The sequence below is a fragment of the Eurypyga helias genome, unplaced genomic scaffold (genome assembly GCF_000690775.1).
Source record: "Eurypyga helias isolate BGI_N326 unplaced genomic scaffold, ASM69077v1 scaffold32684, whole genome shotgun sequence".
Classification (NCBI taxonomy): Eukaryota; Metazoa; Chordata; class Aves; order Eurypygiformes; family Eurypygidae; genus Eurypyga; species Eurypyga helias.
Genome location: NW_010247448.1, coordinates 25,467 through 40,018, shown reverse-complemented (window position 1 = coordinate 40,018; position 14,552 = coordinate 25,467). Strand labels below are relative to the sequence as shown.

Below are 14,552 nucleotides of genomic sequence, written 5' to 3'. Positions count from 1 at the left end.
GACCCGCAGCGCCCAGGGGCCGCCCGCCGGCCGCTGCCCGAGGACGGTGGAGCAGAACGCCTTGCTCATCCCTCTTCACCCGCTGCACCCCCAGGAACACGTAATTTTTAGACTATTACATAATGCGCCCCGCAGCGGGGCACGGCCCTCGATGCACGCGCTAACGTCTAAATTACAGCTGCGTTTTAAGCATCGCGGCGGGGTGCTGTGGTTTTTTCTTCAATCACCTAAGTGTGATGTCGTGTAAGCCGGGGTTGACCAAGCACTCCCACCTCACGTTGCTGGGAAACGGAACACAAAATCCCTCAGAGGTGAGATCAGAGTTTGAGAGAAAAGATCTCACACTGCGTTCCCCTCCTTTACCATGCAAAGTTTCCCAGAGGGATAGATACACAATCACTTTTTTAAAAAAGCATGATTTCATTTTGGGGAGAAGTAATAATTGCACAAAGTTTGCAGAGAGTCTCCCTTTCTTCCCTCTTTCAAGGAGAATAAAAAAATAAAAAGGCAGCACAGTCACAGTCTGAGCCCAGCACTTCAAAGCCGATTTCGCTGAGCGGCAGGTAGCCAAGACGTATTGATTCTATGGCAGTGACAAAGATGTTAGTACCAGTATTTTAGGATGGAATTCATCTTCCCCAGGAACATCTTGACTAATTAAGATTTAGACCAGAACTAATCACAATTAGTATGTTCCGGTGCTTCTACCATGTTAAAATCCTTCCTTACGTCTTTGAGAGCTGAGGCCTGAACTGTACCAAGTACTACATCACCTTAGACATGCATAGCCAACATCCAACTTTTCATAGCACAAAATTCAAGCTGATTTCTAGTGTGAATGTTTAAAAAAAAATGCTGTTTTCCAGAATAAAGCCTGCATTAACAGGCATACTATGTCCTTTTTTTTTTTTTAAAGTGTACTTCAGAACAAGATTCAGACCATTGACTCAGCTCATCTTTTAGCACCATGTCACATAATTCTGAATCAAGTTTTTGCAGTAACATTCCAATTCTAAACATTAAGGCAGATCAGTTTATATTTTAATTAAAAAAACCAACCAAACAAAAGCAAACAACAACAAAAAAAGTTTTGTTTTCACTGCAAGATGAAGCAAGAGGTAACACCAGAGTGAATGAAACCAGAAATCAAAATCACAATTGTAAGGAGACTAGACTGACAAAATAGTGAACTTCCTTTAAGAAGTGGTATAGTTACAAGCTGATGAAGAAATACTTCTAGTGAAATTTGTCCTTAAATTCTTACCCTATTCCAACTTCCCTGAAATGTCTCCTGGACCACTTTCAAAGACAATTCACTCAGAAAATTTTCAACAATTACCTAATACTATAAACTCTGTTTAACTATTATTTATAAAGCTAGTCCACTCATCTAATGGCTAAGAAGATTAAGGTTTAGATTACTAAACTGGAGTTGCCTGATTCATGATCCCTTTCTAAAAATTGCTGTAGCCATATTTGAGAAGTGACTTATAATAGTGAAATCTAGTCCAAAAACAGGAGAAAAATTTACAAATTACTTCTAGTGTGTTTTTCTATAAGTCTTGCAATTTTAGTTATTTTTGCTAGTTATACTAATTATTTCACCTAATAATACCTTCTAGGCTATCTTTCTTTCTAGTATTGGTACAAACCTGAAAAAAAGCAGAAGCGAATTAAACCAAAAAGTATTTAATACACTGTTATCAAAAATGTTTACATGTTCTTGAGAAGATATTCTAGGCATTCTGTACCTGCAGGGGAAAGGGGGCAAGAGAGGAGAGGAAGAGACACCTATGGCTTATGTTGCTATAGCTACAAGATGCTTAGATTTCCAGTTTCAATGAATGAATCAATAGAAACCACAGCTTCACTCTTCTCTTTTATTCACCAAAGGCAGAACTGGAAGATGGGTTGCTAAGCAACAACACACTAAAGGCTGCAGCCCTTTGAAATTAGCATTACTGACTCCCCTCCATCCCAGAAGTCTCTTCCATTCAAAACCTTTTATTAAGAAAGGGGCTAAAAAAATGCTACCAGGACATAAATTTTTAAAATAAGAAACTGTAAAAGCAGAAGGAAAGCCAAAATTAAAACTCTCAGTTAGTTGGAATAAGGAGAAATGAAACAAAGCCATTCCTTCTGCAGAGAAATTAAAAAAAAAAAAAAAAAAAAAGATTTAGTAAGGATAGGAAAACTTAAATTTGCTTATATAAACCAAAACAGAAATGGAAAGACCATTTCTTTCTTTTGGGAATACTATATTAAAGCAAGGTTTTTCTCTAAATGACTATGTATAGTCTTTTTTTTTTTTATATTGAAATCCAAATATGTGCCTCACTTACACTCTTCTTTTAAAGACCTCATCCATAAAAATACACTAGTGGCTAGATATGCTGGAGATGCCTAACAAGAATTTAGAAATCTTTTATGCAAATAAAACACTCCACCAAAACCTACGCACGAAAAGCTCAAAGTCTCAGTTCAATTTCTGTCAACTAATTTCTGCATCTTATTGTTGTCATCTCCTAATTTGTTACCCATGTTATGAAAGCGTAATAATGTCCATCTTAGGCTCATGATAAAAAACAAAATAAGGTAGATGTAGATGCAGATTAGTCTCGCCTTTTTGCCTGTATCAACATAACCCCACCTGTTTTTATTGTAAGCTTCGGCTAAATGTTATTCCAATGCTACTGAAGTAGCAAACCCACACTGATCCTGAATGCATAGGGCTGTGTACACTGTTTTACTAGAAACTGCCTTGATAAAGCCTATCCACTTATACTTTTAGCCATGGACACCTCCCCCCTGAAAGTAGCATAGTTCAAGAATAGGTAATCTACTAGCCCCCGGAGCCCAGCTCCCTTATAGTCCCCCCCAGCCTCAGCATTTTCCAGATCCTTCCCTGTTCCTCATTCTACTCCCATACCATCATTTTTTTCCCCGTCTCCTAAACCTCCTTCCTCAGAGCTCCATCCCGCTGCACAACTTGCAGGCAAGAAACAGGCAGCCTGTGCTGTGTCGTTACGCACACACCGAAAGCCAGTGCTCAAACAGGAGGGATAAGGCTATGGCGCGTCAAGGTTCCCGAGGGAAGGACAGGCCGCTTCTTTGGGTCTTTTCTCAATTCTAATATTCATACAAAACCTGTGCAAGTGTCACAGTTCTTACACACATCTATTAATTTTAGTTTAGCTGACAACAGCTCAGAAGTTACTGGAATGCAGAGCCTGGAAACCACCAGCAGGTAGCATCACTGCATAAATGATGCATGCCAATCTATTTAGGAAACAAGCCTGTTAAGTCACCCAGTTATTGATAAGCAAGATTAGATATGATTGTAAACAGGCTCCCTACTTTAGCCTTAACATTCAGTTGTCATAAAAAGAAATGCAAACATCAAAGGAAAGTGACTTTATGTAATGTCAACGTGAAAAGCTAATTTTATCTAAGGAGGAAATGGAAATCGGTTATTTTAAGAAACTTAATCACTAGTATTAAGAATTCTCTTTTCACATCAAAGATCTTACTTCTGTGGTCAAATACATACAACATCAAGTGCTGTTTCAAAACCAAATGCAGCAGTGTAACAGTGTTTTTTGTTAGGCATTTGGTTTTTCAAAAATTCAGTATCACTGAAAAAACCCTCATCTTTCTCCTTCCACTCATTTATTTTTGATATGTTATTGCTTCCTTAAAGATCCACAGGTATATTCTGGATGTGAGACAAGATCATAATCCCCTGCAATCAAAATAATTTCTCAAAAAAGGTGTTTCATATGGAATAAAAAAAATGAGTGCTAACTTCTGCACATAAGACTGTGCTGTCTGCACATACAATGTTCAAAGACTGAACACTCCAAATTAAAAATGTCAAACATTTCTCCTCATGGAAGTATGACAGGTGGATAATAGACAGCATGAGTAGAAAATAAATTCTGTGTAAGACCTGCATGATCCATAAAAGCCTTTACTAAATATTTACATTGGATTTGAATTTCAAATATTAGATTTAGATATAAATATGTAAGTTTCATTAAGAACAATGTATATAGCTGTTTTTTCAAGGTTAAAAAAATAAAGCATGCTTATTGTATGTGTTAAAATAAAAACCCCATACTTTATTACTACTACAGGTGTATGTCAAAAGATTACACCATAATTATGAGTAAGTGGTTTACACAAACCGAAATCCAGCATCTTTACAACGCACCTGCACTAGACACAATAAGCTGTTGTTTTGAGTGCTATTTCAAATGGGCAAAACAAAATACTGAGTTACATGCTTTAAAACATTTTTATAATGCTGATGACACTTGATGATGCTCGCTGACACCTTACATAGCACACATGTAAGCAGTATTCTCTCCTGAATGAGAATAAATACAATTTCTTTCAAGGCTGCAGATTTTTCTTAAAAATAATCTAGATCTCTAGCATAATGAAGTTAATCATTCACAATACTTTTGTGCTGATATGGTCTTGGTCACTGCAGGATTTCATCCATAGTTTCCAAAGTCAGATTAAACAAGTAAGTCCATGAGCCATACAAAAAAAACCAAACCAAAACAAAAACCCTCCACCAAAAAAACCCCAAAAACCAAATCATGCTCTTAGTGATGCACGGGCCTTGTCCAGTATTTCCTTTCTGATCTTTGGATAGTTTGGATGTGCTTCAAGGACCTGTCAAAAGACAAAACAACGCAAAAGTTTGGTGTCTAACAGGAAAGAATACTGTGTTTGGTTATCCCCCTCATGACTAAGCTTACGCATTCGAAAACAAAAATAACAACACAACAGGTTTGTTTTAAGAACACATAAATATTTAACTGTGGCTAGAGACTACATGTATGGAGGTGAAGAACAGCTTCCTCAAAGACACCTTACTTCCCTTTCACACTGCCCTGTCACCTTGGTGAGAAAGACACAGGGGTCAAGGGCTAAACCCTCTGGGTGGCTCGAAATGCATGCACGCAGAACAGTGACCTCAGGAGACATTTCCAAGGTTTTAAGAACACTTTCTCTGCAATGATAAACTGCTCTTGTTTTTTCACTCCCTCAGGCTCTTCCTTACTATATCCTACCCACCTCACCTTCTTCAATTTCATCCTCTTCCTTATCATTCCATTCAATTTATTCTTCCTAGTTATCTTTATTTCTCCCCAAAAGAGAAAATTATAATTTATTCCATTGTTAATTCATAATGTTCACTCTGCCTCTATAATAGTAGCTCTTCCTCTTATTCTGCATCTGCTCTATTTATGTTTAAACCATACGAAGATGATACTGGAAGCTGCTTTCCAGGAGTGTCTTCTTATACTAACATTTGATTAACTTCTTCAGCCATACTGCTGTATGGATTTACCAAGTTACAACCACAGATCCAAAAGAAGGTGCTGCTATTTGAATATGCTTTCACATATGACAGCCAGCCACTTTCTGTCTCTTATGTACCTGGTGGCCAGGGAGCTCAGGATATATATCCTCTACATAATGTGCTTTAATTTAAACAAACTTATTAAATAGGGCATCTTTGTGACATTAGATTTATAAAACATACAGCTCAAACTCAACAACAACAGGATCATTATGTAAAAGAATGTTGCTACAGTAGACAGTATTAAGTATATATACAAATTCTACCTTATGACAAACATCGATTGCATCAACATATCTCTTTCCTTTCAGGTAATTGAAAGCCAGCTTGTATCCTGTAAATAAAAGTAGGGGGAGGAGGAGGGGGGGAAGGTGACAATTTCAGTTTCTGTACTGAATAATAAACACCTCACATCCAAATTCATTTTGGTTATGGTATATTTCTAAAGTAAGCATGTTTGTTTTCTGTTATTCTCACATCTGAGCCTGTAGAGATCAAAATTTCTGCTGAAAGTCACTTCAAGTAGTAAATAAAAGTCCTTTACACACTGATAGCTAGTTTGAATCACAAGGAGACATTATTCTAGAGAGCATGTGTTACTACAGAGAATACATAATGGTTGTCCTCTTTCAATTACTACAGTACCCCACAGAGTTTCTCACTGTGACCTACAATATACTGTCCCTCTGTAAAGGCAATTCCATTATTGAAGGACAAAATAAAAAAAAGCAGGATAGCAATAACAAACTAGGGAATTAAAATGCTATTCTGTTCCACTGTCAGCAGACCCCTAATTAAAAAAAAAAGTCACATGGAATAGCTAAATCGCATAGCAACACATCAGGCTGATATTTTGAACAAAGGTGCAGTTCAAGTCTCTCAGCCTGGGCAGAGATCAATACCGAGGAAAAAAAGGTTATAAGCATGCTATTTTAAAAATTTAAACTTTTAAATCTTTTATTTATGAATTTATCCTCACTAGCAAATGAGTATTAGGGATCAGATACCAGTTTAAACAGTTGTACTTGCCAGATGCAGTTTGTGCTGCTTTAAGCATTTTAGCATGACAATTCTTACAATGCTGTGTGCAAAACTAGAAAACAGGATGCACATAGACCCTTCAATATCATACTCTCACTTTTTGTATGCAAGATTGTTCCACAGTTTAGTTTCACTAAAGCATTCATCTCCATAAATACCAAATGATTTTGTAATTTGCTCAATTTCTACCCTCTAGTGAAAGTACTGCATCCAAACTAATACTTAGATAACTAGAGACAATACTTAGATAACAAGTCAGATTTATATCAGTCGTTTTTATTTGTTTTGACACCTGAGTCTTCCTTCTGTTTTGACCCTCTTAATTTTCTGACTTAGAGTACACAGGGTAGCATCTATTTTTGGCAATCCATCCATGTACGTGCATTTTTATCTTTAACTGTGTCATAAAAGCAGGAACTAAACCATAAAACATTTAATTCCATTAATAAAACACTACTTGAATCTACAGATCACATTAGATAAAATCATGAACCAAACCACTGCAGCATCCAGTAGTTACACGTATGAACTGCCATGCATTTTGTTTAACTGGAACAGTTACAGTCTTGTTAAGAAAAAACAAGTTCTCCAGTTGATGCCAGAGGTCCCCCCACCCTAACCCTGAAAAAAACTAGGGCACACACACACACTAAAAAGACCACAGATTAAAGACCACAAATATGTATTTTTGAGGGGCCACGATCATAGCCCAAAACCTGGAACAGAATTTGTGTAGATCACCAGTCTGGGGACCTAGGGACTGACTCTAGGTGCTGAATAAGAAAGGGCGTTTCACCCTATGTATCAGTTACATAAAGAGTTTCCTACATTAAATTAGTCTAAAAATGTGACAGTTTAATGTAGACCTCAATTAACCATCCAGATTGGAACTTGAATAGTATCCCAAGTTTTCAGATAATTATCTTTTTAAAACCAGATATATTTCAAGATTTAAATAGTTTATTTTTTATATTCTGATCTATAAAACCTTATCCATATAAACAGATAATTTGTCTGATTGTGAAAATGAAATAATTAAATCAATGATCTGCCACCAACAGGTATATAATTAGGTAGTATAAAAAGTTCTCTACTGCAGATAGTACATACTGAATTACTATAAATACGTTATCAATAAAATTAATACTGTACTTACAGATAAAGTTGTTCACAAAGAACCAACTAAATCTGTTTCAGACTAAATGTTGTACTGAAAGAATAAGCGAAATTCTGAAGTATCATAAAGCTGCTACCTCTTCCCACAGGGGCTTTCCAACTGACTGCTAAGTACACCTGTAAACACCTGGGGGTTTATGTGAAGAAAAACAGTGATACTCTAACTCTGTGGAAAATTAAAAGCAGTTTTTCCACTAAAGGGTAGCTGTTTCATTCCTACTGTAGTGCCTGAAGTCATACATACAGGTTATATATACATGCCTATTGTTGGATTTGTTTGGTTTCCATATTTCCAGGCCATCTCATAATTTATTGCTGCATCCTTATATGCTTGTTCCTTTTCCATTATGTATCCCATGTATTCATACGCCTTACAGCATGACTGCAAAATATAAACATTATTTCAAAATCTTATTTAGGTAATACCAACAGGTTAATTGCTTAAATGCTTTGAATCTGTACAACTGGAAAGCATAAATGATACTTGTACTAACTTTGATGACAAGATGGTCTTGATTTGAAACATCTGTAAGACTTATTAGCTACATGGAATTCTGCAGAGAGTTTTCCTAAGTTACACTGAATCAAGTACAGAGCTCATCACAGGGGACACTGCAACTACTCCTTCAAAAATGTTTACAGGAGCCCTGTATATACCTCTCTCAGTTACTAATAATCCTATGGAGGCTGCATTTCAAGTCCAGCTGGAAAGTGTAGTATATTCTACAAATACTGTTTGTTTCATTTATTCTTAAAAAGGTGTTTTCATAGCCTTATTTTTGGAAAACGTTTTACATTACAATTTTCTGCTTAAAGATAAAGACAGACACACATATCCTGAAGACAACACCAACCACAAAAATATTTCATTTTGTGTAACTCCAAGTGGCCAGTTACAAGCACCTGAAAAACAGGTTCCAAAAACCACTAGTACTAGATGAAAATTCTAGCACTGCTTATGTTACACATACATATAAATCAATTTATCTCCATAGTAACTGTACTAACTGTATGAAAACCACAGTAATTCATATAGAAATCTTATATTTAGTACATAAAGCAGGAGAATAAACAAAACCCTAACTACAATATGGCCTTACTTTGAAAAGTTTATACTACCATGCTGTCAATAGATCAAATATTTTCAAGAGAAAAATAAGACTTTTATGAAAACATGCACCTCTCTTATATAGGTAAAGAAATGCTGATATATAAATTACATTCCATCTTTGGCTTCACTATTTCCAATTAGGCTTCCAAAATCTACTGATGAAAAGATTGCAAATCACAGCATACTGGGATAAGCAGTATGGGAATACCTGGAAGATGAGGATAAAAATATACTCTCCCTCTTTTTTTTTTGGACAAACACCACAAAAAGTTCAAAATCAAAAAGACTAATCAGTAAGAAACCCCAATTTCACAGAAATATCTGCTCATAGGGATCTCACTAACCAAACTTAGGACTTTTAAAATCAAAACAAATCTCTCTTTCAAAATACTAGGGTGAAAACTTCATAAAAGCTAACACATTTACTTAAATTGTATCTGTATATCCACATAATTCAATTCTGAATGCTAAAAACAAACCTAAAAACTAACTCATCTAACGTGTTTTCTCAGGGTAATCAAATCTTCCAAACTGGAGAATACCACGCAAAATACTGTCTTGTGAACTAACAAGGTATTTTAAGATCTAAAATATTCAACATCTCTTTGATTAGTACAATTGCTGCTTTGCATGCAAGTTGAAGATAAGCCAGTATCTTTGCTGTGCTGTTTTGTTATGGAATTCAAGTTGCAAAATTCTAATTTGCCATCCTCCTTCCTATCAAGCAGAGCTTGTTTATCTAAGGCCCTCATGGGTCACAAACTGTTTAGAACAAAAGAAAAAATTACGTGGCAAGGCTATGCTTTTAGAGCTGCTGGGAATTTCTGCAGAAAAGTGCCATTTGTGGTATATACCTGCTCAACACATCATGTATTTCAAGATACGTCTTATTTTGGGAAATGACTCATGTTTATCCTCCGATAGAATGGATTTTGCAACGTCCCTTGGCCATCTGGACAAGTGTGTAACTCACCTTAGGGTAGAGTTTTTTCTTAACTAAATTCAAACTCATTTTCTGTAAACATTAAATTGAGTACATCCTATTTAAGGGGCATCTGTGCACAAGTATGATACCATTACACCAAGAACTGCTGTAGCTGCCTCTTAATTTAGAAAGAAAAAGAGTACAAGTTCAAAAAAATATACCTCTCAAGGAGGTTGCAGGAGTGTGACTGAATAAGGTATCTTACCTTTCATACTGATGAATTCAGAAAAAAGATATATACAGCATCAGGTCCTTTTCTAAACCAAATCTGTGCACTATAAACAGCATCCTGAACCGGCAGCACAGTACCTATGGAAGACTAGCCTATTGGATGTGCCTCTCACCAAGGAAAGTGAAATATATAGATGGAAAAACTTGATCAGCAAAGACGGACAAAATGAAAAATAAGCACAAGAGCTAAGATCTGTGCCTGTTCCTATAGTCAAACTCAAATATTATGCAGTTTGCCTGCTCAGAAACCCTGAAGTAAAAACATTAGGGCTTGTCCCCGACAATCTGCTAGACAGTATCTTCAAAGCAGAGGGTTAATATTAGCATTTAAAAATAATAAACCTGTACAGTACCAGGCTTATGAACATAAATGTTTAGAAGCATATTTTAAGAGATGAATATGACATCCCTTTATAAAATGGAGCAATTTTCCAAAATTTATATGGCTACATCTTCATCAGATTTGCTAGACTTAATAAAACACGCTTCTGGCATTCCATAAGCACCTTAAGCTTTGGTGTCACCACACCTAAAACTTGTGTAAGTTTTTACAGAATATGCATAAAAATAACTAAGCAGCATTCACAGGTTTGTTTACTACCCTCCAGTGTAAAGTCGCTGTTTTCCTGGCTTGCTTTTGTCTGCTTCTACTTAATAAGTGAAATACCAGGCAATTGGAAAGAAATACATTTCAAAATCATGTTTCAGAAGAAAACTAAACATTCAGAAGGATTAAAATCAAAGGTGGCTAAGGTTACTTTTAATGTGAAGTCACTTACCCTGTTATGACGAAGGCATCGTTTTAATAATTCACCTGCCATATCATATTTTGCAGATTGAATATAAATATCTGCAAGCAGAAGCCAACTCTTTTCAAACTCCTCTGCATCAATGGGATTCCAGCTCATTTTTGAAATCCGTTTTAACTGATTTCTGGCTCGTGGAGTCTGTTTCAAGATCATGTAGGCTGTGGCCATTCCCAAAAGCGCTGGTATATGATCCTTCTGCAGTAAAAAGCATAATGATGGCCAGGTATCTGAAAACTAAACTAGAAGCTAAATCTCAGGAAATAAAGATAGAACATCCAATTAAAAAATGTTTTCCATCTAGTGCTATGATTATTTCTGCAAGACTAATCATGATATACACCACGTTAAATAATTAAAGGATGAATGTAAGTTTGGGCCCCAAACAAGCTTCTTCAGGCTCAGGAAACATTGAAAGCATCCACAGGTGTTTAATCTCAACAAGAAACTTCCTGATACCATTAAGATACATCCTTTACATACACAAATAAAGACTTCAGACAGAAACTGACCTCACTTAAAGTTACAATACAAATGGTATTTTCTACTTTTAGAACTGTCTGTTAAGTGTCAATAACCAGGACACCAATTCCTATTAGGTGTACAGCTCCTAAAAATGTAAGTCTAAACTGTCTGCATCCAAAAGCTACATAAAACAAACAGGATTCTTAAAAGCCACCATTCTATTGAAGATCCTCAAGCAAGCAATAAGTGCAAGGAGCAAGTGTGATTTTTAAAATCCCGCCTTTATTAGAACAGGGTATAGAAGAGAATGGGGCTCATATCCTACTACCTAAACACAGTGAGTAGTTCCATCATCAGCTAAAAGTTTTTCTCCCTCTAAATGTTTCTGGCTCAGTATCAGTACTCTGCCTCTATGCCTTTTTGTAGGGTCGTGCTGTGAATGGGCTTGCCATAGTGGGTTAAAAAATGACTCCACCAAAAGCCCTTCTACAGAATGACCAGCTCATCCCCCTTCTCCCTCAACAGTCATACTTAGCATGCATCAATAATCTCTGAAGTCTGAAGAGATTAAAACTGTATATTTAATGCAACCCTGGAGAGAAGACTACATATCCTGCTGAGACTGTGTCCCCATGTGAAAAACTTTCAAGATTCATAGGACCTCAGATCAAGTCTGAGCAGGCCGGGGAAGCCACTGCTGCAGGCAGAGGGACACCTTGTTTGTGATTCTCTGAACTGCCTTACACACAAGGTAAGCATCAATGTACTCAGCTCAGCCAAGGAGCAGTGTAGCACACAGTCAATGGGTAGTAGTAACAAGTATTTCTTGGACTAAATGTGTCTACCTGTGCTTAATTAAAATCTGTTGAAAGGTGATGGTAACCAGAGCAACTGCTATTAATCCTAAAGCTAATGACTATAAGTAGCTATAAAATAATAAAGATTTATAGCATAAAGAATGAATTTTAGGCAGACGAATAATCTTGCCCTGGAATCCAAATACTGTCAAATTGCCATGAAGTACATGAAAGCAGCTTATATTTAATTGTTTTTGCTTACAGAATGAAGGTGCTGTATATCATCTAACAGGCTGCTTGCAAGACTGGGAATTAAAAAGCAAATCCAGCAACTCAAACCAAATTGCCTATTCACATTCCAGTAACAGGCAATATTAGCATTCAGTTGAGTAATATATTTTCAATCCAATTAAAAACCTCTAAAAGATGTTAATTCAGCACCCTTTTTTTCGTATTTTATATAAAATATTCTTTAATAGGAAAAAGAAACCCTTAAAATGAATAACACTGACACATGCCACTATTCTTGAATGTAAACTGTGAGACTAGTAAAAAGAAAAAAAGTAGGAAGTGTGAAAGAGAAGACAGAAAATAAGACAGGTAACTAACCTCAGCCACTACTATTTCAGTGAAAGTGTTCAGTGCTCGTTCAACACTTGATTTTTGTTTGGTTGCCATGAGACAATAATTTTCCATGATTCTCAGTTGAATGTGACCCTGAATGGTCTGAGGCTTGAGTTCCTTCAGAAGGTTTTCTGCTGTTCTTACAGCCAACTGCACAGACTCCTGCTTCTCTGTTGAGTTACTGTTATCAGAAAAGAAATGTTTGTAAAAGCTAATTTTTTTAAATATATACAAATTAATTACGAGTTGGTATCAATTCCATGCTAAAGATATGCCATTTTATACAAGATGTTATATAGGCATTCTACATTTATTCTCTTCTGTAACAACTGCAATTCCTAACAAGCTGATTTTAACAATGCAAGTGACCAGGACTCCAGATAAAATCCCCTGTATTTTCTGCTTGAGGTTGACTTATTACTGATTATTGGATAGTCTCTCCCAATATAGTAAATAGAAAATTCAAAGCATTACATGAGCTCAAAGTACTGACAGTTTAAATTAACGCACACTATTAAAGGGTGGCAGAGGAAGGGGATGACGGAAGAACCCAAGCAATATTTATTTCACTCACCCTATGTCAGCATCCAGATTTTCAAAGACTTCACCACCCACAGTTTCATTATCTGGGTTCAAACAAATTTCAATCATGTTGTAGACTGCATTCTGCCCCCAGTCACTGTCCTTTCGAGCTTTATTAAAATGCCGAAGTGCATCATTTGGTTCACCTGTATACCTAGAAAGGTAATTAAAATATTTAAAGCTTGGCAAGAAAACTTTGCTGCCCCAAATCCCAAGAAGAGACCCAAGTATTTAAAAACAGGTGACATGCTTGCACACACTGACAATGCAAGGTTTGAACAGCACACATACTATTACAAGACCATGTTTTTGCAGACTAAAACCAGTCTGATAAATTGCAAAATTTGCAAATAAGTTATATTATATTATTGAAACTGAAAGAATATCCCTTTTAATAAGCAGGAAATATGAAAGACGTATGTGGGGCAGATAAAATAGCTTCATTTTAAAGAGAAGCTCATTGGAAAGTATTTCAGAAGAAAAAAGGAGACCTATTCTAAAATCCTAACACAAGTAATTAGGAGACCAGTGCTATATTACTTATCACGCTATACCTCCGAATGATAACGGATGACAAGAATGTTAATTTAAATTATGCACTACATAATCAAATAAACCTTATCTTTTATAATTGCAAGTACCAAAGATACAGTCCTTTGCTGTAGTGAAATCCTGGTTCAAGCTTTGTTCTGGAAGAATGTTTTTCAGCCATTAAAAGAAATCTTGGGACTTCTTCTAGTTTCCCAGCTCTTCTTAAAAGATCAATTAATCGTGAGAGGGTTGCATAGTTATCTACATGTACAAATAATTAGGACATTGTTATTCTAGTTATTTGCTGTATGAATAGATTAAGAAATAAAGAACCTGCCTTGTTTTTTTCACATATATAAATGATATATTATATGGTGTAATGCAGAAGGCATATTACATAGTCTCCACAGATGCAGGAACGAAGATACCAAGCAATACTTGCAATACTTCTAAAAACCTGTATAAAGGTAAGTATAATTGCACTTCACTTTCAGAAGCACTCAAAGCCATTTGCAGTACTCTCACTTTTTTCAAAGTCCACTAGAAAGTTATACATGCATTATAGTACTGTTTTAATAGATTTTGGTAGTTTTCTCTCTAGTCATAATTTCCAAATTACTAAAATACACTTATTCCTGTCCAAGATAAGTTTCCTTTATTGCTCTTGAAATAAAACTCTGGCATTGTGTTCATGCATTTGATACCCTAAACACATGAGAAAGTGCATTACAGCTAGAAGTAAACAACACCCTAGCTACATTTGACTGGAGGTAAACAATGCACATTACATTGCAGCAAATTACTGACCTATGAGCAATAATTTTCT

General features: G+C 36.0%; 1 protein-coding gene across 1 annotated transcript in view; it reads right to left on the bottom strand.

Moving 5' to 3' along the window:
- Nucleotides 1-4,605: 4,605 nt before the first annotated feature.
- LOC104508958 (tetratricopeptide repeat protein 21B-like) overlaps nucleotides 4,606-14,552 on the bottom strand; it is a gene marked incomplete at its 5' end in the record, with an annotated part of 35,368 nt that continues 25,421 nt past the window's right edge. The window contains 7 exon segments of the mRNA XM_010150732.1: nucleotides 4,606-4,683; nucleotides 5,644-5,711; nucleotides 7,856-7,976; nucleotides 10,701-10,925; nucleotides 12,599-12,794; nucleotides 13,188-13,349; nucleotides 13,837-13,987. Coding sequence (XP_010149034.1) covers nucleotides 4,606-4,683; nucleotides 5,644-5,711; nucleotides 7,856-7,976; nucleotides 10,701-10,925; nucleotides 12,599-12,794; nucleotides 13,188-13,349; nucleotides 13,837-13,987 — 1,001 coding nt within the window.